Source organism: Vicugna pacos, chromosome X, assembly GCF_048564905.1.
Source record: "Vicugna pacos chromosome X, VicPac4, whole genome shotgun sequence".
Lineage (NCBI taxonomy): Eukaryota > Metazoa > Chordata > Mammalia > Artiodactyla > Camelidae > Vicugna > Vicugna pacos.
Genome location: NC_133023.1, coordinates 90,810,665 through 90,838,662, shown reverse-complemented (window position 1 = coordinate 90,838,662; position 27,998 = coordinate 90,810,665). Strand labels below are relative to the sequence as shown.

Here is a 27,998-nt window from a genome sequence, read left to right as displayed (position 1 = left end):
TGATTTTGGCAATAAATACTTTAATGAGAACCGATGTCTGTAACATACATATCAGAAACTGCTCTGGCCTATGCCTTCTGCTGTAGCCCAAGTCTGGGGCTAACAAACTACATTTAACCCACATTTGAAGAGAAGGCCATTTTGAGTGTCATCCATCAGTATCCATCTTCACAGAAGATACCAATCTGGGGCCAGAGTCTCAATGTTAATACCTCCTCTCAGGGAAAAGTTCCTATGGCAACACAAACACATGAGCAATTTTGAACCATCCTATCATTCTTTCATCAGGACGGCCTTGGGAGACCAGTGGTTCAGTAAACACTTACAACTTTGTCAAAATACATTAGAACACAGAAAAAGGGAAAAGAAACAAGTAGAAAGGTTGGAAGAACTTGGCTCACATATAATTCAGTCCTTAGATTTGAAGCCTCTTGAGCTGCTCGTATGTAATGAAAAACTGAGGTGTAAGTCATGGAAGATCACTGGGTTGATACTGAAAGCCACATTCAGTTCTAAAATTGTACATTGCATTCTCTTAAACTGAGGTACTTAGTCTGTGCTATTCTAAGTTGCACTTGCTTAAAATCTTTTTAAAAATATATCTGGCAGATCACACACTGAGTACCCACAATGTGCCCATTTTGATCATTGGCATTTAGCAATATAAACAGATTAGAACTCTAACATACTTATAGTCTTCAGGGGCAAAGAGCACGCGCACATACACACACACACACACACACATCCATGAACATCAGCAACATATAATTCAATGCTAGAGTAACTGTTACAGACATTAGGTGATCAGAGCAATCCCAAAGAGGGAGAGAGATATTATCTCCCTCAACTTTAAGACTCCAGAAGGGCAGAGAATTACTCAACCCTGCAGTACTCAGGATTACAGATGCCACCACACGCTACCCAACTCATGGTTCTCCATAGAGGAGGCTCTCAAACACAGCTAAAGGAAAGAGATTCACCTATGAGGAAAGGGCCCTACTTGGCTCTGGATTCCGTTACCCTAAGAGTGTTTTCTGTCTTATTATTTCCCAAGTTATTTTGGTCCTATAGTCAGGAGTGGGAAATACGGACCACCTCACCATGGACCTTCCTGTGGGCATCTCCCAGCAGGGTTTCCAAAAACTTCCTAGCCCCTTCCAGATTAGGCTGTGTTTGTTGCTGTTTTGTTTTGAAGAAGAAATGTTGGCATATCTTTTCTACTCTCTTTAGTTTGTATTAGACTCCAACTGAAAGCCATTTCTGTACTTAGTTCTTATGGTCACCATGAGAACACCTGAGTAGATTCTTACCTGCCTAAAGGCTTTAATAATCAAAATTTCCTTCCCACAGCCTACAGTTACCTGGGAGGTTTGCTCTCATTCTCATGTTCTAAAAGGATACAATAATGTTCCAGGGTCCAAGTCGAAGCCAGTTGGGCCAAAATCCTTTATAGAGTGCAAAAAAGCCCTCATGTTTCCACATCTAAGGGAAAGATAAAATGAAAAACAGAGTGAATTCCTTTTACACTTTACAGCTGACAATTACTTTTATCTTAGTACTCATCTTCCATGCCCCTCCCCAACAACTTAGGCTCCATGAATGGTCCTTTTTTTCTAAAGACATACATTTTGAATTCATATGTATTCTAAATCCATTACCCCACTCATTCAACTCAAAATATTTACTATGCACCTACAATATGTAAGGTACTCTTCTCAATGTTGGGATAATAGTAATAATAATAAACAAGAGAGACAAAGTGTCTACGGTAGCCAGCCTCCAAGATGGCCCCCTATGAAAGCCACCTCCCACTACTCACACCCTTGTGTAGCCCCTCCCAACACATATCAGGATCAGTCTGTGTCACCAATAGAGTACGGCAGTAGTGAACGTATGTCACCTCCAGTGCTGTGCTATAAAGGACATTTTGTATATAATAAGGCTTTGACTTATTCTCTCTTGGATCTTTCGCTCTGGAGGAAGCCAGCTGCCATGTCATGAAGAGAGGCCCATGTGTTGAGAAACTAAGCCCTCCAGCCAACAGCCAGAGAGGAACAGAGGCTTCCTGCTAACAACCACATGAGTGATCTTTGAAGTAGATGCCCCAGCCCCAGTCAAGTCTTCAGATGATTACAGCCCTAGCTGAAATCTGGACTACTACCCCATGAGGTTAGGAATTAGGTCTACAATCTCCACTTGGAAGCCAAAGCAATCTTTTAAAATTATAAATTGGATAGTGTCACTTTCCTGTTTAAAGCTCTCCAATGGGGTCCCAGTGAATTTCCTTTTAATTGCAAATTTTCCTCCATGATCTACAGGATCCTACATGATTTAGTCCCTGCCTCCCTCTCCAGTTCCATTTCCTACTACTTTTTCCTTCTACTTTTTCACCACACTCAGCCATACCAGCTTTGTTTTTAACCCCTGAACATGTGTAGCTCATTCCCAATTCAGGGCCTTTATATCTGTTCCCTCTTTCTGAAATGTTTTTCTCTTACATCTTCATGTTGCTACCTTCTCATCATCCAGACCTCTTCTCAAATGTCACCTCCTCACAGCCTTTTCCTGGCCATCCTAGCTGAAGTAGTTCCCCACCACCATCACCAAGCCACTGTCTCATTATGCTGTGTTATGTAGCATTTACTTCCATCTGAAATTACACTATTTATTATCTCTGTGTTTGCCTGTCTCTCTCAACTAGAATGTAATCTCCAGGAGAGCAGGGACCACATTAGTCTTCTTCACCATTATATCCCACTATCTAACACTGTCTAGCAGAGTAAAGTTTCTACTAGTATCTATATAAATATTTATTGAGTAAATGAACACAAACTTTAACACACACACACACACACACAGGGTCTCTGACACTCTCATGAGCCATCTGAATCCTTATAAAGCTCCAAAACAGGGACCAACTTCTTCAGAACATTAGAAGTGGGAGGTACACTTTTTGGCTGGAGGCAGTTGAGTGAAAACAAACAGGAACTTCTATAGATAAACAGAGACAACAGGCTACTTCATGAAGTTATACATTCATTCAATAAATAATTTGCTGTGGATAAAGTGATAAGCAAGGTGCACATCATGACTCTGCCTTCATGGAACTCATAGTCTACTGGGACATACAGGTATTAAAAGCAATTACAGTTGACTCTTGAATGACATGAGTGTTAGGGACACTGACCCTCCATGCAGTCAAAATCTATGTATAACTTATGTTGGCCCTCCACATCCTCAGATTCAACCAACTGCAGGTTGTGTAGTACCATACTATTAACCACTAAAAAAATCTGCATATAAGTGGACCCATTCAAACTTGCATTGTTCAAGGGTCAACTGTACAATAAAATGTAACAAATGTGAATAAATTTGATACAGCCATACAACAGAATGTTATCCAGCCATAAAAAGGAGTGAAGTACAGGCATACCTCGTTTAACTGCACTTCACCTTATTACACTTTGCAGGTACTGTGTTTTTCACAAATTGAAGATTTGTGGCAACCCTGCATTGAGCAAGTCTATCAGCACCATTTTCCCAACAGCATTTGCTCATTTGTGTCTGTCACTTTTGGTAATTCTCACTATATTTAAAACTTCTTCATTACCATTATATTCGTTATGGTGATCTGTGATCAGTGATCTTTGATGTTACTATTGCAAAGAGATTAGGACTCACTCAAGGCTCAGATGATGGTTAGCATTTTTAGCAATCATACCTTGATTTTTTTAATCAAGGTCTGTACATTGCTTTTTTAGAGAATACTATTATACATTTCATAGACTACAGTATAGTGCAAACATAACTTTTATATGCACTAGAAAATTAAAAATTCATGTGGCTCACTTTATTGTGATATTTGCATTATTGTGGTGGTCTGGAACCAAACCTGCAATATCTCTGAGGTATGCCTGTACTGATATACACCACAGCATGGAGGAACCTTGAAACATTATGGTAAGTGAAAGGAGCTAGTCAAAAAGGTCACATATTGTATAATTCCATTTATATGAGATCTCCAGAATAGGCAAATCTATACAGATAAGAAGCAAATTTGTGGTTTCTTAGGGCTGGGGGGCTAAGGAAGTTATAGCTTAAAGAGCATAGGATTTCTTTCTGAGGTCATGAAAATGTTCTAAAATTGACTGTAGTGATAATGGTTGCACATATCTGTTAATATACCAAAAACCACTTTGACTAAGTGAATTTCATGATACATGAATTAGTCATAAAAAAGATGTTTTTAAAAGTATAATAAATGCTATGACAGAGTAAGTACATGAAATCATGCATACATAACATAGTTTAACAGTCAAGAAGTCCTTTATGAAAAAAATAACATGATCTGAAGAATGGGTAGGAACCAAGAGAAAAGGATATTGGGGGTGGGGTGTCTAACAAAGTACATGGCACAGGTGAAAACTTGGGAATGAAAGACAATCTAGTACTAGAACTTGTTCAGTATATTTGGAATGTAGAATAAAGGTAGCAGAGATAAGGCTGTAGAATTAAAAAGGGGTCAAATATGGAGCCTTGAGTCAATGAGAAGCCACTCAAGGGTTTTAAATGGAGGTAAAAGGACGGGTTTGCACCTTTTCATTTCTATGTCAGAGATGAATGCACAATTCCATTCACCAAAGTGTTTTGGCACTCTTAAAATGAAATAATAAAGTATAATGACAATATAGAACAAAGTTGTTCTAAAGAATTTTAACAGCAAGTAAGTGAATGAGTGAGTAAATGTAAGTACTAAGAGGTTACTGCCAACATGAAAATACATTTCTGACAATATCACACAACACAGTGGCTATGAGTATAAACTGCAATCAGACAGACCCTGGTTTAAATCCCAGATCTCCCACTATACACTTGGGTAAGTATGTAGCTACTCTGAACCTAAGTTCTCTCATCTAAGTTTCCCCATCTTTTGAACTGTTATCTTTTAGTGTCTTTCATGGGTTCCTTATCTGCCAAGTCCTTAAAAACTGGTATTTCCCCAGAGTTCTTTCCTTGGGTCTACTCTTCTCTCTACACCAGTCAAGTGGAAGGGTTAGCATGTCAGAAATAGCAAGAGGGGTGCTTTTGCCATCTCCTCTCCCCAGAGGATGAGAATCACCACTTCTGTGAATCACCATTAATGGAAAGAGCTTTATAATCCTCCAGTGTGCTAGGAAAGCAAAAAAGTTGTGAACACCTCTACCTGCTCTCCCTGGTCCCCTGCTCCACAGTTACGTAACACCTGTACTCTACTGCTTCCCCAGGTTCTTATCTACACCCCCGAACTCATCCCTGAGTTAAGACTAAGATATCCAAATATATTCACTGGGTGTTCTTCATGCACCTCAAACTAAGTATCCCAAACTGTGATGTCTCCCATAAAGCCTGTTCTTCTTCCTGTAATGCCTCCATCAATGAATGTCACCACATAATCACCAAGACCAAAAACCGGTAAGTTATCTTTGATACCTCCTTTCTCTCACACCTCTCCACACCCAGTCAACTGAATCCTGTTGACTTTATCAACGAAATTACTCTCAACTCTATCCCCACTATCCATGCTCAGGTTCAGGCTCTTATCACCTCTTGCTCAGATTACTGTAAGAGCCTTCTAACTACTAACTACTATATATAAAATAAACAGCAAGGTGATACTATATAGTACAAGAAACTATATTCAATACCTTGTAATAGCCTATAATAACAAAGAGTATGAAAAGGAATATATATATATGTATAACTGAATCACTATGCTGTACACCAGAAATTGACACATTGTAAACTGACTATATTTCAATTAAAAAAAAAGAGCCTTCTAATCAGTTTCCCTATCTTTAGATCAGTGGTTCTCAAAGTGTGGTCTAAAACTAACCTGGGAACTGATTAGAAATGCAGATTCTCAGGTCCTACTCCAAACTTATTGAATCAGAATCTGGTGATGGGCCTAGCCATCTGGATTTTAACAAGTGCTCCAGGTGATTCAGGTGCATATTAAAGTTTTAAGAACCATTGTTCCAGGCTCATCCCCTTATATTAATGGTTTTCAATCTTATGTGAACATTGCAATCACCTGAGGAGTTTTAAAAATACTGACAACCTGGCCCCTACCTCAGACGTTCTGAGATCATTTGTCTAAGGAGGATGCAGAAGCTGTGAAAGTTCCCCAGGTGATTACAATGTGCACCTAAGATTGAGAACCACTGTCTTAGATCCATTCTCCACAAAGCCATAGTGACCTATTTAAAATGCAAATCTGACCTGATTAAAATCTTTCAATAGCTCCTCATCAAGTAAAAAAAATGAGTCCAAACATCTCAGCATAACATTCAATATCCTTTATAACCTAAATAACCCTCCACCAACATGAGGAAGGCACCATAGTGTAGAGTTAAGAATGTTGGTTTGAAGCCAATGGTCTGAGTTGAAATCCCAGCTCTCCCACTTACTAGCTGTGAAACCTTGGAAAGGTTAATCTCTCAGTGTTCCAGTATGTTTTAATAGTGAAGATTAAATGAATGAATACATATGTCTCATTATGACAGTTCCTGACACACAATAAAGCACTCAACCGATTTGAGTTATTATTATTCAAGATGCCTCCATCTCCAGGAAATCTACCCCAAATTTCCAAATTGGACTAAAATTTCCTCCCATAGATCCCTGAGTTTATCACTTACCAAGATGTGTTGATTATCTGTTTATATATCTGCAGTATGCTGTAATTTCTCTGTACCTACTAAAATGGTTCCTGATAGATAAGTTAACTAAACTGATAACAGCAGAGAAACCATATGGTATTATCATATTTTAGCCTCAAATTTGTTTTTTGTAGACGTATTATCACCAGTGATTATATAATAAATAATACATGTATGATATTCAGCTTCCTACAAACATAACATAGCAGAAACTTTCAAAGTGTGAACAATAGCACAATGCTGAACTGAAATTGAGTACCAGATTTTCTATTACAACATCTCTGCCTTGTCTGAAATGAGCAAGTGTGGGATATGCTAAGTCCTTTCTATCAGTAATTCTACATGGTGCTATTGATAAAAGTATCCTGCAGTCTTAAGCATTCAAATTGGAATAATAATCTTAAGGACCATGGTGCACCAGCAGATTGCCAAGGAGACAGCACCCCTATCTGGGAATTACTCTGAGAGATTACTAAAAATAGACATAATGACTCTTCCACCTTCAGAATGAAATGTACCAACTAAGAATAAGCCCTGCAGGAAGGTTTAAGACATCAAAGAAAATTAAAAATACAATCCAAGTTCATAGTGTGCATACCTTTAAAATGCCATCCAAAGTGCCCTTGTAGAGGTCCACATGTCCCACAATTGCCCTTTGGTTCATCATGCGAGTTCGAACCACATCAACTGGATTGGAAGCCAGAGCCCCAGCCAAGCCACAGGTAAAGCTAGAACTACAGGTGAAAACTTTAAGAATATAGTCTGCCCCACTTCCACCTCTGCCCACTTAAACAGAAATTAGGCTAAACATAAATGTACAATGAGTCAGACTCATCAGATAAAACCTGGCCTTTCATTACAATCTAAAGAGAAAGGAAATCTTAAAAGACATAATTCAAAAGCTGTCCGCTTTACTTTTCAATCTAAAATTCAGTCTTTTTTTTTTTAAAGGAAATAGTTTAAAAGTCTAGTAAGTTCCCTAAGCAGGAAGTACTACACATTATATATTGGTTATGTAAATTTTTCAAACCACAGCATCATATGTCAAATGTATTTGAGCAGTAAAGTATCATAAAAGGTGCAAGATGAAGAAAATGCAGAATGAGATTAGCAACAGTCTTTAGCCCCAAACTGTGGTTTCATTTCATAGGCCCTAAAATTTCACACTTTTTTTTTCTATTTTTCCTTGAGAAAATCTGCTTTCTGATCCAAAATTGACCAAAGCAAATAACACAAGCTTATCAGATACAGAGGCTGTGTATGAATAAATGCAAATCCTACAGACATCTGATAGGTTACTGTATTAGACACTGCCCCCAAGTACCAAAGTGCCCATAGTATCTGGAATCTCTATACATGTGTCAGAAGTCTTGAAGTTCTGGTGATGAGAGAGAAAAAGGTATTTAGGCCATATGTACCTGTTATCAATTCTGCATGAGGACTGCAGTGAAAGATGCTTTCTGTGCTTTAAGTATTAAAACTATGGAATGAATACAACCTATCATACTTACACAAAGTGAGTCAAGATTGTGTCTCCCATCACGCCTGACAATATTAAGTGCTTCTTCGTAATATCATAGACTGGTAGCTCTACACCCACAACAATGGCAGCCCGCTGAGCAGTTGGGACAACACCCTGTAAAACATAAGCAACATTAGACACCAAGGAAATACACTGGTAGTGACATAAGTCTAAAAGTGAACAAAATAGGTTGAGAGTTTTAAAAATCACAGAAAAATCCAAGTTTAAAGTACAGAGGTCACTCCTTCAAATCAATGGCTAATGCTGGAACACTTATAAATTCCCAATTCACTTACTACACTAAAAATAAAATCATTGATATGACACCCAAAGTACAAGCAACAAAAGAAAAAATAGATAAAGGGACTTCATCACAATTAAACATTTTTGTGATTCAAAGGGTACCATCAAGAAAGTAAAAAGACAGCCCACACAATGAGAGAAAGTATTTGCAAAATCATGTCTGGACTAGTATATATCATATATCACATATGGACTAGTATCCAAAATACATAAAGAACCTTACAACACAAGAATAAAAAGACAAACAACCCAATTTAAAAATGGGCAAATCTAAATAGACATTTCCCCAAAGAAGATATATACTTATAGACTGCTGGTGGGAATGTAATATAGGGCAGCCACTGTGATAAACACTGGCAGTCCCTCAAAAAGTTAAACATAAAATTACTATATGACCCAGTGATTTCACATCTAGATATACAGAGAATTATAAACACATATTTATGCAAAAACCTGTACATGAATGCTCATAACAGCATTATTCATAACAGCCAAAAAGTACAAACAGCCCAAATGCTTATTAACTGATGAAGGGATAAACAAAATGTGACATGTACATACAATGGAATTATTATTCAGCCACAAATAGAAAAGAAGTACTGATAAATGCTAAAACATTTAGATGAAACTAAACAGTATGCTAAACCAAAGAAGCCAGTCACAGATGCCACATATTATATAATTCCATTTACATGAAATGCCAGAATTGGTAAATCTATAGAGACAAAAAGTAAATTAGGGATTGTCTAGATTTGGGAGGGTTAGTAGTCACGGGAAGTGACTGTTAATGAGTATGGGGTTTCTTTTTGTAGTGAAGAAAATGTTCTAAACTGAGACAAGTGGTGATGGTTGCACAAGTCTGTGGATATCCAAAAACATTAAATTGCATACTTTAAGACAGTAAACTTTATAGTATATATATTATCTCAATAAAGATGCTATTAAAAATAAAATAAACCCATGAAGCAAAACTCAAGTTTAATTCACAGAATTTATGCTGTGCTTGCTGGAAGGACACACTAGGATGACAGCAAAGGTATGATGCAGCTAGGGAGAAAGCCAAGGCAAAGTCCTCCTGGGGTAACACTACCAGCTTTTCACTCACTAGCACAACAGTCCTATCCCAGCTCACGTTACAACATAGGACTGCTAGAGCACCAAAAGTCATGTTTTTGAAGAATATTAATGACACAAGAAAATGCCAATAACATTAAAGAAGGCAAGACATAAAATTACATATAGTATTATTCTAACTTTAGGAGAAAAGGTATAAACACACGTGCCAAATTTTTATTTAAAAAATTCATAATCAATGTTTTACTTTTATCATTGTGTTTAAATATCATTTAAAATTGAAAATAACATACCATGGGGACAACCGCTTTCTGGGATACCTGTTATAATAAAGAGTTTGATCATGTCTTAATTCCCAAACTCAGTTTATAAAGTGGAACTGATGTACCTGTGCTGTCATCAGGAAATGTTTGATTCTGCTGATCAGGCTGGCTGGCCCAGCAGTGCCTTCTGACCCTTCTACCTGCTCGACTCTTAGAAGATGGCCTCAGAAGACTAACTTGGTGAACAGTAAGGACCCACAGGCTGAATTCAGGTCGTAGACATGTTTTGTGTGGCCTACACAGTGTTTCTTAGAAGGCCGAACTAGCTGTCAACATACTAAAACAAACAAAAAAACCACAGGAATGGACACTTCACACAGGGATGCAGATTTCCAGCTTCTCTTAAACGTCCAGAAAATTTGGCCACACTGGACTCATGTGGTGCATGGCAGCAATGAACAGGGCAAGTGCTCTCCAGTTCACCACAGTCCCCACCATTCTATTGTCTCTCCAACTCTGACATTAAGTGCCAGTTACTCTCTGCTACAATACTCGTGCTGCCATTTCTTACAATGGAGTTAGCAAGAAAGTGAAATATTTCCAGGACCCATGTTATAATCAAAGCAGGAAAGAGGACCACATGTTTAAAGAAAAATGCAAACATATTTCCTCGTTGAAATAAAAGAAATATTCCTATATTTTAATATATAAAAAATACATGTCTGTGTCAAAGGAATATGTAACACAATGTACTTCACTTCTCTACCTTACATGTCTAGATGAAGTAAATAGCTTGGATCATAAAAGTAGCTATGTCCAGTTCCTCAAAACATTAAACACAGAATTACCATACAATCCAGCAATCGCACTTCTGGGTACATACACAAAAGAACTGAAATCAGTCTTGAAGAGATGCCTGCACATCTATGTTCACAGCAGCATTATTCACAAGAGCCCAGATACAGAAAAAACCTAATTGTCCATTAAAGGATGAATGGATTAACAAAATGTGGTATATGCATATAATGGAATATTATCAGCCTTAAAAAGGAAATTCTGATACATGTGACAGCATGAATGAATTGAGGACATTATGCTAAGGGAAATAAACCAGTAATAAAAAGATACTGTATGATTCCACTTATATGAGGTACCCAAAACTGTCAAATTTATAGAGACAGAAAATAAAATATTGGTTGCCGGGGGCTGGTGGGAGGAGGAAATGGGAAGTTGTTGTTTAATGGGTACAGAGTTCTAGTTTTGCAAGATGAGAAGAATTCTGGAGACTGGTTGTACAACAACATAAATGCACTTAACACTACCAAACTGTACATTTAAAAATAGGTAAGCTGGTAAAGTTTATGTTATGTGTATTTTACCACAATTTAAAAATTATTTTAATTAAAAATAAAATAGCTATTACAAAGTACCCTGACAAAATCTCCAATTCTATACATCGCTTTGTCTTTGTCTTTCCCTTAGCATTAGTCTATGAAAAAGTTCTAGTTAGTCCCATTTTCTGGTTTTAAATTCAACTAATCAAGAAAGTGTACCCCAAAGTGCCTTTTATCAAAAAGCAAACCTCAAGGATCATTAATGGATGCTAAGACCATTTGGTGAAAGGTCATTAATAGGATATGTGCGTGTTGTTAGAAGAACATCACTCTACAACTTACTTGCTATTCATCAAATTGTATATCTGAAATATGTGTAGTTGACTGTACAGGAACCATACCACAATAAAGGTGTTTTAAAAAATAAATAAATAAAATCTAAAAAAAATTACTTGCTAATTGCAAAGGGTAAAAAACTTATCTTTTATGACGGTAAGATCTGGTGGACATCATCTTACTAAGTAATCAAACTTGGCGTCACGAATTGTGGGACAACCTAACAGTATGTGCCTCTTCCTTGGATGCAATATGAAATACACAGTGTCATCTTTTAAATTCTCTTACCAAAAATGTTTAACATGAATCTAATCAAGCTAACATACCTAACTTTCAGCTTACAGGAACTACAGGGGAAATACAAGGAAACATTCTTTAAGAAAACTCACCTCAGCTCATCAATAAAGGAAATTTGAATATGGACTAGATGTTAGCTCTTAGGGACTAGTTATTAATTTTCTTAGGTGTGTGTGACAATGGAATTATTACACAGGAGAATGTCCTTATTCTTAGGAGAGGCATAATGAAGTACTTAGGAGAGTTACCATGCTGTCTGCAACTTCCTTTCAAATAGTTTAGCAAAAAAAGAAAAAGAAAAAGAAGCAGTGTGTGTGTCTGTATGTGTATGTGTATATATACACATAAATAGATAAAGCAAATATGGCCAAACTTCAAGAGTCATTTAATCCAGGTATGTAGGTGTTCGTTGTTCTGTTATTTCAACCTTTCTGTATGTTTGAAATTTTTTTACAGTAAGTAGTTAGGGAAAATTATAAAGAAAGGAGAAAAGCAAAACTTTCTTTTTTAAGAGTCTATTAATGGAGTTCCCATTCTACTCTCTTCTACTAGTAGTCTTATTTAATATTACAAACTTAAGTGATTAAAATAGGATTAAAAAGTTATAGGAACAAAAAAAAAACCCCAAAGTATAGCTAGAAGACTAACAGTGATTATGTCTAGCTAGTGGACTACTGGATGTTTTTCTCTTTTATATATTGTCTCAATATTTTACAGTACACTATCTTTTACCTTTTATTGTATTTTAAAAAGTTGTTTTAGGTAACAACTTTTGATCATAAGCACTACAGAGACCATAAACATAACACTGCTGTGTTAGTGCAAAAGTGGCAAAAATATACATTGAAGAACTAAATTCACTGTGAATTTGAACAAACCAAAATGACTATCTCAAATAATGTAATAATGTCTCTCACACATACAATCCCCAAACATTAAGCAGAAATAAAGACAACTGATAAATTTTGGTCCTTTCATAGGTGATAAGGAGCCTCTTACCTTATTTTTTGGGTTATCAAGCATCTTATATAGTATAAGATGACAATTCACAATTTTATGGCTTTATATAAAAGGCATTCTTTGCAAATTCTAGGAACTGTGTATAGAACAATACCAGGAAAAGAATACTCACCCTCCAGAGACCCCTGGTACCTTCTTGTTGGTATATATCAATGAAGCTGCCAATCATGCTGCCTTGAAACAAGCTTCCTTGAGCTTGCATTCGAATCTAAAATCGGAAGAGGTGAGCATTTTGTTTTGACAGAGAGAACCAAAATGAGATGTTTCACTCATTTAAAATTAAGAAAACAGTATTTGGGAATTATCAGAAAAATCAGCCTGCTATTATGATGAAATTAATGACAAACTACATACATAAAGAATGTAATTTGTGTCAAAGTATATTTTATAAAGGTGATTTTCACCAGCCTCACATTCCTCATATTAAGTCCATCATTTCTGGAGTTGGAAGAAAATTTGGGAAAAAGAAAGAACAAGTAATCAGTGGGGGTAGAAAATAATCCATTTAAAATATGACTAGTGTAGTGAAAAATTAGAAATAACCTACATGTCCAAAAACAACAAAGAATCCATTGCATAAATTATGATACATCCATTTAAGGGAATACTATGCAGCCATGTAATTTTTTGTAGAATAATATCTGTGGATATTAGAAATTGTCAACAATTAAATTGTTACATAGAAAAAGCAGGTTGCAAAGCAGTATGTATGGTGTATCATTTTAATTAAAAATATGTAAAAATATGTAAACTTGAAAATAATCATATGCACAGCAAAGAAACTGGATGAACATATACACCCAAGTGTTGACAGTGGCTTAAGTCTAAGTGATGAAGCTGCAAGTGAGCATTTTTCTTTTTTGTGTTTTTTCCTGCCTTCCATTTTTCTACATTGAGCATTGCTTATGTAATTATAAAAAGAAAAAATGTTTAAAATATAATTTTTTGTTTACGAGACCTTAAATTGAGATTTGTCATTTGTAAGAAGAAGTTGTGAGGCAAGTGTGGCACTTTCCTCAGGCACAAAATGTAGTAGGGGGAATGTAAAAAATCTCAGTAATCCAGATAAATATTATCTTAGTGCAAATTTTTTTAAAATCAAAATTAATGCATAAAAATCCACAATGAACCAAGTATCAAAATTGAAACTGAAGACAGGATCCAACAGGGCAGAGTTAGGGTGAGTGAGATGATTGTACAACAACACAACTATTTTGCTCATCAAGAATTTTTTATATTCATTTTAATTTTTGAAAAATATTACATAAAAATGTTATCTCTCTTGATTACTGAGCTTTTGCTATACCCTTACATTTTGCACCCAGGGGGAATACCTCATTCCTCGGGTCCTAGTCCTGGTCCTATTCCTGGGTAGTTTTGAAGAATAAATTCATGAGGGAAGGGGGAAAAGGCACTGCAGGCAAAAAGAAAACTATATGCACAAAGGCAAGGAAGCAGCACACAGTTCAGAGAAAGAGCTATCCAAGGCTAAGTAAAAGGATTAAACAGCCCAATTGTGATTAAAAATCCTACATAAGATTGTGACTACCCCCGGCTCCCTAACACTACTCACCACTCAGCCCTACCTAAGTGTAAGAAAGGAAAAGGTAGATTATAGCATTGGTCAATGGTTGTAATCATCTAGTCAGAGGGATGGGAAAGTGAAGCAAATCACCCAGGTGATTAAGTCTAGGATCCACCAGGATAACAAAAGAAGTTTTTGGGAGTTAAGTATTATTTTTCTTGACAAGCACATTCTAATAAGTGTGATTATACTGAAAATATTTTAGAGTTTTAGGATACAGTCAATTCTCTTCATAAATACTTTTTCTGTAAATCTAAAATGATATAAAATTTATGTAGCTAAGTTATTATCAATTTAATCCAGAAATAACATTTCACATCTTTTCTTCATCAACCACCACTGGTTTCTCTCGTGTGTTATTTTTCAAGTCACTCTCTCAGTTCTCAAAACTCTCTTAATTGCAACAGATCTCCCCTTCGCTAACCTAGCCACCTGTGGTTTCAATAAATAAAGCATATGTTCTCTCACTTTTTTTGGTCATATTCCCCCTAAAATAATTTTTAAAAACTTCGGATCCTCTTACACATTTTAATCATATATTTAGTGCTTTTAACTAATCGTAAGTTTAAATAAGTTAATAAAGAGGAAATGTTTACTATTCTGAGATAAAATAAGCTGAAGATTGGTATTATTGTTTCATTCTGTCTTTTAACAAAATCTGAAAGAAATCTAATTATATTTTAAAAACTCAGCACCACTAACCCATATTGTTCTGGTTTTGAATTCAGAATATTCCAACGCAGGCTAAAATCTACCACTTTCAGGCCAAATCTCATTCTTAATAGAAATATGGATAAGACATGAAAAGACAGAGACATTATAGACGTAATCAGTTTTTAAAGGAGGCTTCTCCAAAAACTGTATTTCAATTTACCCCTTTGACACTTCAAGTTACACCACAGGTCAATATACCATACTAAGATTTGAAATGCATGGGGGAATATACCTTTCTTTTGTAAAGTGGGGAAAGGGCTATTATAAAGACAAGCTCATTCTCAGATCTGTTTCTGAAGAGAGTACAAATGAAAGTAAGCGATCTGGAAATTGATTCCCTTAACACTGTACAGCACTTGGGAAGAAACAAAGAGGTTGGCATACTCTAGTTTGAAGACCAATGGATTAATGCACATCCTAATACATTTACTATTTATTGAACATCAACTACCTACCAAGTACAATGATAGACAGTTTACATATATTATCTTTAATCCTTAACAATCCTATGGGATAAATACTAAATTATCTTCATTTTATACATGAGGAAACTGAGAATTAAAGCAGTTAAGTGATTTGCCCAAGTTTTTACATCTGGCAAGTGACAGAGTAGGGATCTGAACCCAAATCTGACTCAAAGCTCTTCACTTCACACTGGATATATCCAACGCTACCAGATTTCTCTTACCTTTAGCACGTCGGTGGGATTGGCTATAGTGGAAGATATCACCCCTGACACTACCCCACATATCATATTAATTAAAAGCGTTTCATCTGTAAAAAGGAACAAAAAAGAAAGAAAGAAAGAAAGGTCTGCTTGTATGAGGTATCAGTTTCTGAGAACACAGTACTGAGTTATCAGAGGAAAGGAAGCTTGTTCAGAAAACTGACTATAGAAATGAACTACATCACAGTGAAAAAGAATGTGACAATGATATATGTATGCTCATGTATAACTGAAAAAATGTGCTCCACACTGGAAATTGACATAAGATTGTAAACTGATTATAACTCAATAAAAAATGAACTACAAAGCTTATAAAAATAAAGAAACTCAAATATTTCTAGATCCCAAATCAGTGCTGAAATATATAAAATTTGTAAAACATAAATCATTATTTTAAATACTTCTAAAAGACACTGGAACATATCTTATTTTTCGATATAACTGCCAATACTCCACATAAATTCAGAATGTGCTATTTTCCCTTCAATCATTTCAAACATGTAAAGAGAAGTTTTAAAGTCTTTTTCTGTAGAATCATCAACTCTAAAGATACAAGAACTGAATGTTAAAAGATAAAATCTTATCACTAATAGAAAAAAATTATCTAAGCATTAAATTTAACTGGCCTTGATATCTACTAGCCTCTATTTATATAAGACTTCTACTGTTAAATGTGAAAAACTAGACATTTGGAAATAAATCTTCCCAGGTAGGAAAAAGAAAACAAAGAAAACACAGAGCATATGTATTGTCCTAAAACTCAATTTTCACCACACCTCCTCACCATGAAAAGCCTGAAAATAGTAACCAGGTAAACCCAAGTGAAGAATCTGTAAAAAGAAACTATTTTAGGAAGAGAATCCTTCAGGATCCTCAAAGAAGAGGCTCCAGAAAAAGTTGATTAAGGACAATAAACTGATACAAAAGACATTTCCAACCGAAAGGCTCTCCAGCTGTTCCTAACTATGCAGTAGCCTCAAGCCTGAGGTAAAATTTTAGCACAGTATCCAGTTGGAAATGCTGCAGCCACAAGCAGAGAGACATATAATAATGCTGAATATGAGTTAAGGTGGACATATGTACACTAGAATCCAGGTTATAACAACCTAAAACTACACCACCTAACAAAATCTTATCAAAATTGGCAGCTAGAGGATTCCTTACAATTGAAGTCCTCTTCTCGATGAGGACAGCATTAATTTTCTCAAGAAACTTGTTCCATGTTCCCTCTGTGATGACCAGAAGCCTTTTTTGTTTGTTTGATAGTAAAAGGGACAAACTTGAAAAGCAGGTCCCTCTAACCTATATATCATCTCTGCAAGTATTAACCCCAAATCAGTATAAGCTCATTTGGCACCCTGTGAGGAACACTTCTCACTAAGCATGATTTCAACAGTCTCTTTGAGTATTACCCCAAAAGAGAATGAGGATTTGATACTGACCTTCTAAACGTTCTACAAATAATCTCTTCAAGCTTTGGTAAATGCCAATTTTAATGGTGCCATATGATGCCTGTCTTAGTAAAGCAGGAGCGATTCTGAAAAAAAAAAGAAAGAAAAATTAAGTCAATTATACTCAACATGCACTTGCAGATTATACATATTTAGACAGCCTACTCCCTTCCATTACCTACCTCACGCCACAAAAACAGCAAAATATGCATTTTTTTCAAGTACCTATGGAACATTTGCCAAGAGAGTGCATTTGAGTCATAAAACAAACCTCAACAAATTCAAAAGAAGTGAAATCACATAGTGTGTCTTCTCTGACCATAACGGACTTTAACTAGAAATCAATAAGGAAAATCTGCAAACACTTGGAAATTAAATAACACACTTCTATACAATCCATAGCTCCCAGGAAGTCGCAAAATATTTTTTAGATACATAGAACTGAGTGAAAATGAAAATTCAACCCATTAAAATATGTGGGATGCAACCAAAGCAGTGCTGAGAGGGAAATTTATAGCACAAACTACTTACATTAGAAAAGAGAGAAAGTCTCAAAATCAATAATCTAAGTTCGTACCTCAAGAAACTGGAAAAAGATGAGCAAAATGAACCCAAAGCAATTAGAAGGAAATAAATAATAAAGAGCATAAATTAATAAAATTAAAAACAGGAAAATACAGAAAAACCAATGAAACAAAAAGTCAGCTATTTTGAAAAAAATAAAATCAATAAACCTCTAGCAAGGCTCATAGTAGCAAAAAGAGAGAAGATATAAGTCACTAATATCAGGAATGCAACAGGGACTAGCACTACAATTCTGCAGTCATTAAAAGGATAATAAAGGAACACTATAAACAACTTTATGCTCATAAATTCAACAACTTAGAAGAAATGAATAGTTACTTGAAAACCACAAACCGCCAAAACTTAAGATGAAATAGATAGTACAAAAAGAAATAAATGAATTAAAATTAATTTTTTAAAATTTTTAAAAAGATGAAATAGATAATCTGAGTAGTCTCATAACCATTGAATTTTTTAAATTTATAATTTAAAAGTTCCCAAAAAGGAACTCTTCAGGCCCAGATAATTTCACTGGGGAATTCTAGCAAATACTTAATAAATTAACACCAGTTTTACACAATCTCTTCCAGAAAACAGAAGAGGGAACAGTTCTCAACTCATTTTATAAAGCTAGTATTACTCTAATAACAAAACCAGACAAAAACAGTTACAAAAAAGGAAAACTAACTGTATAGGCCAATATCTCTCATGAACTTAGATGAAAAAATCCTTCACAAAATATGAGCAAATTCAATCAGTAATGTAGAAAAAGAAGCATGCATCATAACCCACTTCACAGATTTAAGAAAAAATCAACCTTACTTCCTAGAAATTGTTGATACATCTTTAATCCTATCAAGAAGGAGGTACCAGAGTCAAAATTTTACCCTATTTAAGTTCTGCTTATGAACTGGAGACATTCTCACTCAAACCTCCTTTGAGATTCTTTCAAATCACAGAACTATACTTTAATAGTTATAAATAGAAAGACAGCAGCATCTCAGATGGTTAAGATTAAAAAATGATGACAAAACATGCATATTTCTGAGTTTATTGCTTGCTATCAGAAAAAAAAATCTTGTGTTATCCATGTTGATGTAAGAACAAGGTGAAACATGATCCATGATTTACTTGCTTCAGGATGTAATACTTGATTCTTTCCCCAAGTAAATTATCTTTGAAATTAAGCCTAACATAGGTTAATAATAAAATGATGTCCATTCTCTGAGCAATAAACTGGTACACTAGATGCAGATGTGAACTAGTAAAATGACAAAATGGACAATAAACCACCAACCTATGGCTAATCAAAAGTTGACCCCCCAAAAAGATGGGTCTCCCTCTCTCTTATACTGCATTTTCTGTTTAAACTACCAGAATAATATTTCTATAAAGAAGAAAATTCTTTTAGAAGTCAGTATTTGGCAACTCAGGAAGAATATCACAGAAATATATTCTGTTAATTGGCATGACTATTCATGGTAGCTATAGATGACTCTTGGGAAAACAGGAGAAAGCCAATGCTGCAATGAGATATCCATTTTAAACTGTATCACTTATAGCCAAATGAACACAAAATCCAAAGCTCAAGACTACAAGCAAATGAAATATAAACTGGCACATCAATACTGAATTTTAAGTTAAAATGGTGACTATGAAGGGCACAAACCATCCGACAGCCTGCAATACATGGCTTCTTGAAAAAGTATTTGTATTTGTGATGTAAGGAAAGAATTCAGTCTTACCCTGAATACAGAGCCAATATGCCTTCTTCTTTATAGATTCGGAACAAGGCATGAAACATTCCTCGGTATTTTATCTCTTTGAAACGGACATCAATGCTTTGGCCTTGAACTTGAAGTCGCGTTTTGGTCAGGTCCACAGGGAACGTTCCTGTGAAGGAATACACTCATTTCTAAATTTTTCCAAAGAATCACAGTTAAATTTTGGCTGAATTTAAGCCAATGATAATTTTTAAGACGTAAGACAAAGCCCTTTTTATAGCACCTAGATCTCTACTAAAATATCATGATTAGAGGACAAGAGTTGTACGTGATAAAGTGAAATGCATTGTAGGTAGCAGGATTTGACCCATAGTATAATTGAAACTGTGATACAATAAAATGCTTTAAGATAGTCCTAATATACTGTAAATGCAAGATAATTTAAATGTTGTTTTAATTTTATCTGTAACACACAATCTGGCTTTTGTCTCTTCTTTCTGTCCCCTGCCACTTCAAGTCTCCCCATATTTCCCTTATAAAAATCTGCAAATTTTCACAAAGAAGATAGGAAAACATGGGGTTGCTGCTCCACATACTCTTATATAGTATTACAAAGTTTTGTGGGTTTTCTTTCTTTTATCTGTTTATAAGAAACAGTTTCCTAGTATTAAGAAAGATAATGGGAAAGTCCTATTTGGTGTACTTATCTGGTTCCTTAGGTAATTCAGGACCAATAGCAGCACAGTGCTGGGTGGAAAAATTTCTTTAACCAAATTTATTATATCAACACACAGAAGTGGTCATTACATTGACAATATATGTTTCGAGGATTATTTCAAGGTCTAAAACTAACAAGGTGATTATACAGCTCTGGTCACTGACAACCTTGAAATCACAACACCAGAATATATGTCAATAAAGTCAACAAATTGACTGGATTCAGGTCACTTATGAATAGTTTAGGAAAGAGAAAATTTGGAAGATAATAAAAACACAATCTAAAAGTATTTCAAAATTAAAATTAAATAGAGAAGAATCTGGTTTGATCTTTTAGTCAATTTTCTTCTAAAATGGGAAAGAGGTTTGAAAAAAAAGAAGTCTAGATACTTACTAAGAAATTCATAAACAATTTAGCATAAAGGAAAGACCATTAGTATAGGAATAGAGCAGAAACCCCTATCTTATCTAACTCCCTCTATATTTTCATGTATATTTCTTATGCCAAGCAAATTAACAAATCATTAAAGTATCAAAAAAGCTTCCTAAATTTGACTTTTCTTAACTTTACTTGCCATACCATTAGCGGTACTTTCTCAGAAAATATTACTTGATGGCTTTGAGACAAGTTTTTAAAACAAATAGAGCAAGCTTCTTTTACCAAAAATAATGCTGCCATCTATACCATAAGGAGCAGATCTCCCAGTTTTGACACTCTTACCAAACTCAGCAACGATAGAGGCAAGGCCGCCATATACAAAGGGTTTCCAGTTCAGACCAGACATCTCATGACTTACAGTGGCACTTTTCTGGTGCTAAAAATAAACACAAATCAGAACAAGGCACAAGAGTGAGGAGCATTTGTTAGTGTATGATCACATAATTTATATCAACAAAATTTGCAAATAAAACAGATGGAGAGGAAAAAACCTACAAAGTGGAATGACACAAAATGAAGTATCCTGTTTCATGTGACAGATGATCATGAACATGTTCTTTACTGCCACTCTGTAGGGGTAATTGTGCAATTCGCTCAAAGATCAACCCGTGCCCTTCATTTTCTCTAGTTTCTTTAATGTTACCCCCATCCCCACCCAAAGAACAGGCTTCAGTACATTCAGCACACCCAACTTAGATATTCAACCAGACAATTATAAGTGAAGGAACCCAGAGTTTAAATTGTATAGGCTGAGGCATCTCATAAAAGCAGTTCATGGTATTCAGCTAGCTTGAATCAGGTACAAAGGATACATTGACATTGCTACCGACTCATATTCTTAGCCTTCTCATCTCTCCACTGAACTTTAGGGTTTTATTTCACCTGGCTACTTTTCAGCTACACACAACCTCCTCCCACTAGGCCTAGGCTGAGTTAAGCACCTTTTCACCTTCCTTCTGGTTCCCAGAGAAATAACAGCAAATGGATGATGTCCCTCTTCTCTCTGACATTCCATCTATTGACTCTGCTTTTCCCTGGCCTTTTAAAGCACATACATACAAATATTTTTTGTATATTTTCTTTGATGATTGGGTTCTTTAACCATGTATTCTACTCCCTGCCCCTGTTTCCTTCTTCCCCATCCCACCCCCATTAGACCTGTCATTTTCAATCTTTTCAGTCTTTTTTTTCTTGCCACTCCCAGCTATTTCTCTCTCAGATTTTATTTTTGTACAGTTCTGCCCTCAAGGTTGGTGGTTTACAAATTTTAATGTACACTAGAATCATCTAGAAGGCAGATTAAAACATAGATTGCTGGACCTTTCCCTCAGAGTTTCTGACTGGTGGTCTGGGTCTGACTTGAGAATTTGCAAATCTGCAAACAATGATAATAACACCCACACTTTAAGCTAAGCACTGCCTACTAAATCCTAGTCCAGCTGGAAGCAATCTCTTTTCTCAGGATGGACTCTCAGATTTCTTTTAAATACTCCTTTTTCAGTTCTTCATGGTATGTATACTATTGAATTTCAAAAGCAACTTCAAGGTTTATGGTCAGGAATGAAGACTCTAAAGTCAGGTTGCCTAGGTTTAAATCCTGATACCACCACTTACTAGTTCTATGAGCTTGGGCAAGTTATTTAACCACTCTGTCCCTAGGTCTTCTGAACTGTAAAATGGGTTAATAAATATTATACTAAGGGTTGTTGTGAAAATTAAATAATATATGTAAAACACTTAGAAAAGTATCTGGCACTTAGTCCAACAACTAATAGCTATTATTATATTTTGAAAACTTAAGTAGTCAAATTTACATTTTAACAGATAATACTTACTGCCCACCTCCCCCACTGCCCAGTCTGGGGTTAATATCATTGAATCAGTCTCTTTTTAAGGGAGACAAGATTCTGCTTTGCTTCCACATAAGGAATTCTCTGTAACTAAGCAGAGAACAATTTTCCAGAAAGGACAGCAAACATGCAGACCAATGTTTTAGTTAGAGGCCACAAAAATAATTATGGAAACTTCCTTTCCAGCATAGTGTGATCAGTCAGTCCATCTGACATAGTCTGCAGTAGATAGCTCCTTTGGAGGAAAATTGTTGAAAAGAATTCTAAAAAGCAAAGTAGGAATAAGCACTTCAGTTATCAGCTGCAGCTTGAAATAGGAGTCTTGAGTACTAAATACTACCTCATCATCATTTTCACCTATGCCCACATTTTAAGATAACAATTGATAGTAAAATATGACACACACGGTGAGAGGGTAGGCATGGAAAAGCAAGGACCACAGCATATCCCTTCTCTAAGTTTGTGGGGGGAAATGCCCTCTCCATGGGTATGGAGAAAAGGGAATCCTCCTACACTGTTGGTGGGAATGAAGTTTGCTGCAGCCACTATGGAAAACAGTATGGAGAGTCCTTAAAAACTAAAAACAGTTACCATATGATCCAGTAATCCCACTCCTGGGCATATATCCAGAGAAAACTATAATTCAAAAAGATACATGCACCCCAATGTTCATAGCAGCACTATTTACAATAGTCAAGACATGGAAGCAACCTAAATGTCCATCGACAGATGACTCGATAAAGAAGCTGTGGTATATATACATACATATATACATACATATATATATATATGGAATATATAATATATATAACGAAATACTACTCAGCCATAAAAAAATAATAAAATAATGCCATTTGCAGCAACATGGATGGACCTAGAGATTATCATACTAAGTGAAGTCAGACAGAGAAAGACAAGTGTCATATGATATCACTTATATGTGGCAGCTAAAAAATGATAAATGTAGTTATTTACAAAACAGAAACAGACTCATAGACATTGAAAACAAACTTATGGTTACCAAAGGGGAAAAGGGGAGGGGAGGGATAAATTAGGAGCTTGGGATCAGCAGATATAAACTACTACATATAAAATAGATAAACAACAAGGTCCTACTGTATAGCACAGGGAACTATATTCAATATCTTGTAATAAACTATAATGAAAAAGAATGTGAAAAAGAATATATGTATGTATAAATGAATCACTATGCTGTACACCAGAAACTAACACAGCACTGTAAATCCACTATACTTCAGTTTTTAAAAAAGCCCTCTCCATTCACCAATTTAGAGCTTTCCCCTAATAGTGAAACATTTCAAATGGCTGCTATGCTTCTCTCCAAGGCTTTCTCTTTCCAACTTCTTTCAACTCCTTTCAGTACAGAAGCCTGACTTTCCTACGTGCTAACCAGGCTTTTAATAAAGATGTGCTCAGGGTTCAGGGAGCAATAATAAGCAGTTAAAGGCAGGGGGCAAAGCCATAGTAGGGAGCAGAAAGACCAGTCACAATCTTAGGTCAGTTAGCCCAGTAGTTCCTTAATGAAATTTTCACAATTCTGAGTTGAAATGAAGAAAATAAGGGTACCTAGTACCTTTTTCTCAGCTAAATGTATTTAATTTAAAGAACCATTAGAAGATCATGTTCTTCCTACTCTTGGAGCATTTTTTAAAAATCACCTTTCTTGTATGGAATGATAATAGTAGTTGATAGTTGATTCTGTTCAGTGTTCTTATTTGGCAAAATAAGATTGGCTACCCTAATTTGTGCCCTGTCCCCACACTTTCACTTAAATTTTATTGGCCCATGAAATCTAGAAGTCTGGGGACCACTGGTCGAGTTCAACCCTGCTACCACTGTCACCTCCCTATTTCCATCTAACAGTAAAATTCCTTTCCCTCTAATGTTAGGAAAGAATCTTGTTTGTTATGAAGTCCTGTATCATCTTGATTAAGTCTGATTTTAGATATTCCTACCTCATACTGAACCAAAAAGTATGCCTTCCTCTAGTTCTCACCCATATTCTGAAGGTAATATTGAACAATTTGTTCTCTTTCCCTAGGGGACTCCATCAAATATTTAAAGACAGCTATCACGTTCTCCTACATCTTATCTTCTTTAAGTTAAATATTTATGTTCATTTTTGTCATTCTCTGTATTATACTTCAATTACTACAACTGAAAACTGCAGTTTCTTTTGTGGGGGCCATCTCACACTACTGAATCTTTAAAATGTCATCTAAATCTGCAAGTCTTTTACATAGGCTGTATATATGCATTCATGTTATGTCATACCTATTCTACAGCTGTGTAATGGTCTTTTAGCCTTTATTTATGTCTTCTATACCTTAAATCTCAGGCATACAAATAATGGCTAGCATGAGGTTTATCTTCTCATTGCCTCCATGTTACCTCTCTTAACTAGGTAAGATCCCTGAAGGCAGATACTATGCCTCACAGTACTTTTTATAACTCCTAGAATATTTTGCAGAATTGGGTTCACATCCACTAAATACCTGGTTGGTTCCAGTTTGATGTCCTTTATCTATGTATACAGCCTGTATGTAAAAGGTTACAGGGAAAATCAGACAGTTAACTTGATGGACCTGACCAGTGCTAGACACTCTGTACATAACACTTTGCTGATTCTCAGAGGTTCTCTCCATACTAATTCTCTTCCCTGGCTTCTATTGCAGAAAATTACTTGTGTAAAATACCCCCAAGCACCCTAAAAATGATTTATGATTTGTTGGGGCTATCCCCAGATATGGGTAAAAGAAGAGAAGTCATATCTGAGTTAAAATAGAAATACAGTACCTTAAATATTTTTATTGTATAAAGAAGCCAATGAAAAATGTCTTCAAAATGCAGGCATGTATTTTGAAGTCTGACTAGGGAAAATCTGATAGCCTAAACAGTGAGAAGAACGTCCCAGAATACAAGTTACATAACCCTGTTACACTACTCCAAAGATCTGGTCAGAAAAATCTAGGTGCCTTTCTTGCTTTCTCCTTTAAGAAAGAGTACACATTAGAGATTCTCAGATTCAGAAGGTAATAATGGAGACTCAAACAAATGTTTATCGAAGGCACTAAATGCCTACATCTGTAATGTGCTATGGGTATAAATGTCACATCAAAAAAAAAAAAACACACACACACATAACATATGCTCTAACACCATGACAATATTTGTATTTCCTGGATAATCTAGGAGATGGGTGTGGGGATACAAGTTGTATGAAATACAGTATTTACCTTTCAAGAGCTTATAATCTGGTAGAAGTCGTCAAACTAGTTCATTTAGAAAAAAAATAAGTGCTAAATTATATAGTACAAACTATAAGAGCAGGAGAAGCATGGAAAAGGAGACAATCCACATGGTCTGGAATAATTTGAAAAGATATATGGAGGTGAGAGAACTTAGAGTGGGACTTGACAGAGGGCAGGTAGACTCTGGACAGGTGTAGGTAAGGGAGAGGGTACGAGGAAAATAGGATGGACAGACACAAATGTAGGGGAAAGCACAGCATGTGGATGCAAGCATTAGTGTGGTTTGTTCTGAGACAGAATATGCAACCTAACTGGAACAGAGAATTATCGTATCTGGTCGAAATAATATCAGACAAGAAGTATGACATGGAACACGTTGAAAAGCTTGAAACCAAAGTGTGTGTGGCAGGGTGGGAGGGATACTGTAAATTTCTCAATAGGAAAGTGACTTGGGGAAATCCACCACATTTAGTTAACTTGCTAGATCTGCAGCAGCAGTGGATTACAATAGGGAGAGGCAGGGAAAGTAGCTTAGGATGATGTGAAGTAAAGCAGACAAGATGTTTATTGGCAGCGAGGTTAGAAATAAACTTCTAAAATGGAGATACAAAGGAACTTGATGATGTAGGGAGTGAAGGCGAAGGAAGAGTTCATGATGACTCTATGAATCCCTAACCTGAGGTAAAAAAAAAAGAGGAAACACTGGCAGAAAACTACAAATGTCCCCTCTGTTACCTTGTCTGAGAAACTAATTCATGTTGCTAATAGCTGTCATCCCAATTAGTTAGCTGAACTGCATTTTAATAGATGCCTTCAAGGCCTTGACCTCAAGGAGTGGCAGGGGCTAGAAACTGAATGGGGAGCATCTTTCAACAGCATCCCTCACACTAATACAATGGAGGTGTTTGCTTACTCCGCTTACAATCACGGCCGCCGTTGCAAACTTCACCCTTAGAAAAATTAGGATTATTCCGGGAAAGATACCCATTCACCCTCTGGGTAGCAGGATCTTGCCAGTTCCTCAGCTGTCAGAGCGAGTTCGTGGAGAGAAGGGAGGCGCCTGAAGGAGGCGGCCTCCCAGGGGGGTCGAGGAAGCAGGGTTCAATCGAAGAAGAAGTAAAACCACCGATGCCAGAAGAGTGAAAGACAGGGAAGGGACTCAGCTGAGGGGAGAGAGAGACCAAAGGACCGTTAAGCCCCTCCCAGGCCGGGAACCAGGCCAGCCCGGCCCCGCGCGGCCTGGCGCGGCCCAGCCCCGCTCCCCAGCCTGGAAGTCCAGGAGCTCCCCCTCACCTGCTCAGGCTCATCGGACGACTGGGAAGCCGAGGCTCCCACTTTCGGAAACAACACCGCAGCGCCAACCCGGAAGCATTGAGACCAACGGAAGTAACCAAGTCGTCGCCTCGGCAACGGTGGTGGCGCAGACATTCCAACCCCGCCCCCTTCAAGCCTAAAAAAGAAGGCGCGAAATAAGAGGCGGAAACAACGGGGGTCCTAACACGGGAGTCAGGCGGGCTGCAGGCTCAAAGACCCAGAGGGGGCAACCTGACTTTAGGGAAGTGCAGGGAGAGGGAGCTAAGGTGTGAGAATCTGGCCGCTTCTGCAGCTAACGCGGGCGCAGAGATGTCGCCCCGTCACCGCGTCAACCCCCACCTCACGCATACCACGGCTAGGGTAAGGAGGGGGCGGGGGAGAGGGGCGGGGCCAGCGGAGTGAAGGGGCGGAGCGGGGCGCGTGCGCGATAAGCACCAAAAAGGAGGGAAAGTGGGGGGAGGGGTGCCAAAGGACTTAAAAGTGGGAAAATGAGGGAAAGACGGTGAGCAGTACTATTTCCAGAGGTGCCTGAGCTCAAGGGGGTAAAAAAAAAAAGACTAATCTTTGATTGTAAGCAAATAAACCTCAGCCCCTCCTGGGCGCCAAACGCTGAAAGCACACGGTTGAGAAAAACCAAGTTGGAAACAGAAAAGGGAACCATAGAAAGTTGCAGATAAACAGTCTGAAGAGTAGAAATACCAACTAGGGAGTCTGAGTTAATCTGTACCTCACAATCAGCCAGCAAATGACGAGAGGGCCCGGTGACCGGCTTCCAGCTGTAGCCCCCGAGAGCG

General features: G+C 36.7%; 1 protein-coding gene across 2 annotated transcripts; it reads right to left on the bottom strand.

Moving 5' to 3' along the window:
- Positions 1 to 27,998, bottom strand: SLC25A14 (solute carrier family 25 member 14). 2 transcript variants are annotated; one of them, XM_006204011.4, is made up of 11 exons: positions 27,932 to 27,998; positions 27,184 to 27,340; positions 21,051 to 21,144; positions 19,634 to 19,781; positions 17,316 to 17,410; positions 15,835 to 15,920; positions 12,960 to 13,055; positions 8,210 to 8,334; positions 7,297 to 7,432; positions 1,402 to 1,482; positions 1 to 457 (listed from the first exon to the last, which is right to left on the bottom strand). In XM_006204011.4, the coding sequence occupies exons 2-11, from the start codon at positions 27,316 to 27,318 to the stop codon at positions 416 to 418; spliced, it is 1,038 nt and encodes a 345-aa protein (XP_006204073.2). In that variant the 5' UTR covers positions 27,319 to 27,340; positions 27,932 to 27,998; the 3' UTR covers positions 1 to 415. The 2 variants fall into 2 exon arrangements, with proteins under 2 accessions (XP_006204073.2, XP_006204071.1); XM_006204009.3 differs by lacking the exons at positions 27,184 to 27,340; positions 27,932 to 27,998 and adding an exon at positions 26,804 to 26,878.

Bases quoted from the DNA above. Each gene is read 5' to 3' on its own strand.
- SLC25A14 (XM_006204011.4), bottom strand. From the start codon at position 27,318: ATGTCTGCGCCACCACCGTTGCCGAGGCGACGACTTGGTTACTTCCGT. The intron at 19,782-21,050 runs GTAAGAGTGTCA...ATTCCTTCACAG, and splicing joins CTCTATCGTTGCTGAGTTTG to GAACGTTCCCTGTGGACCTG. The intron at 458-1,401 runs GTATCCTTTTAG...CTTACACCTCAG, and splicing joins TTGGACCCTGGAACATTATT to TTTTTCATTACATACGAGCA.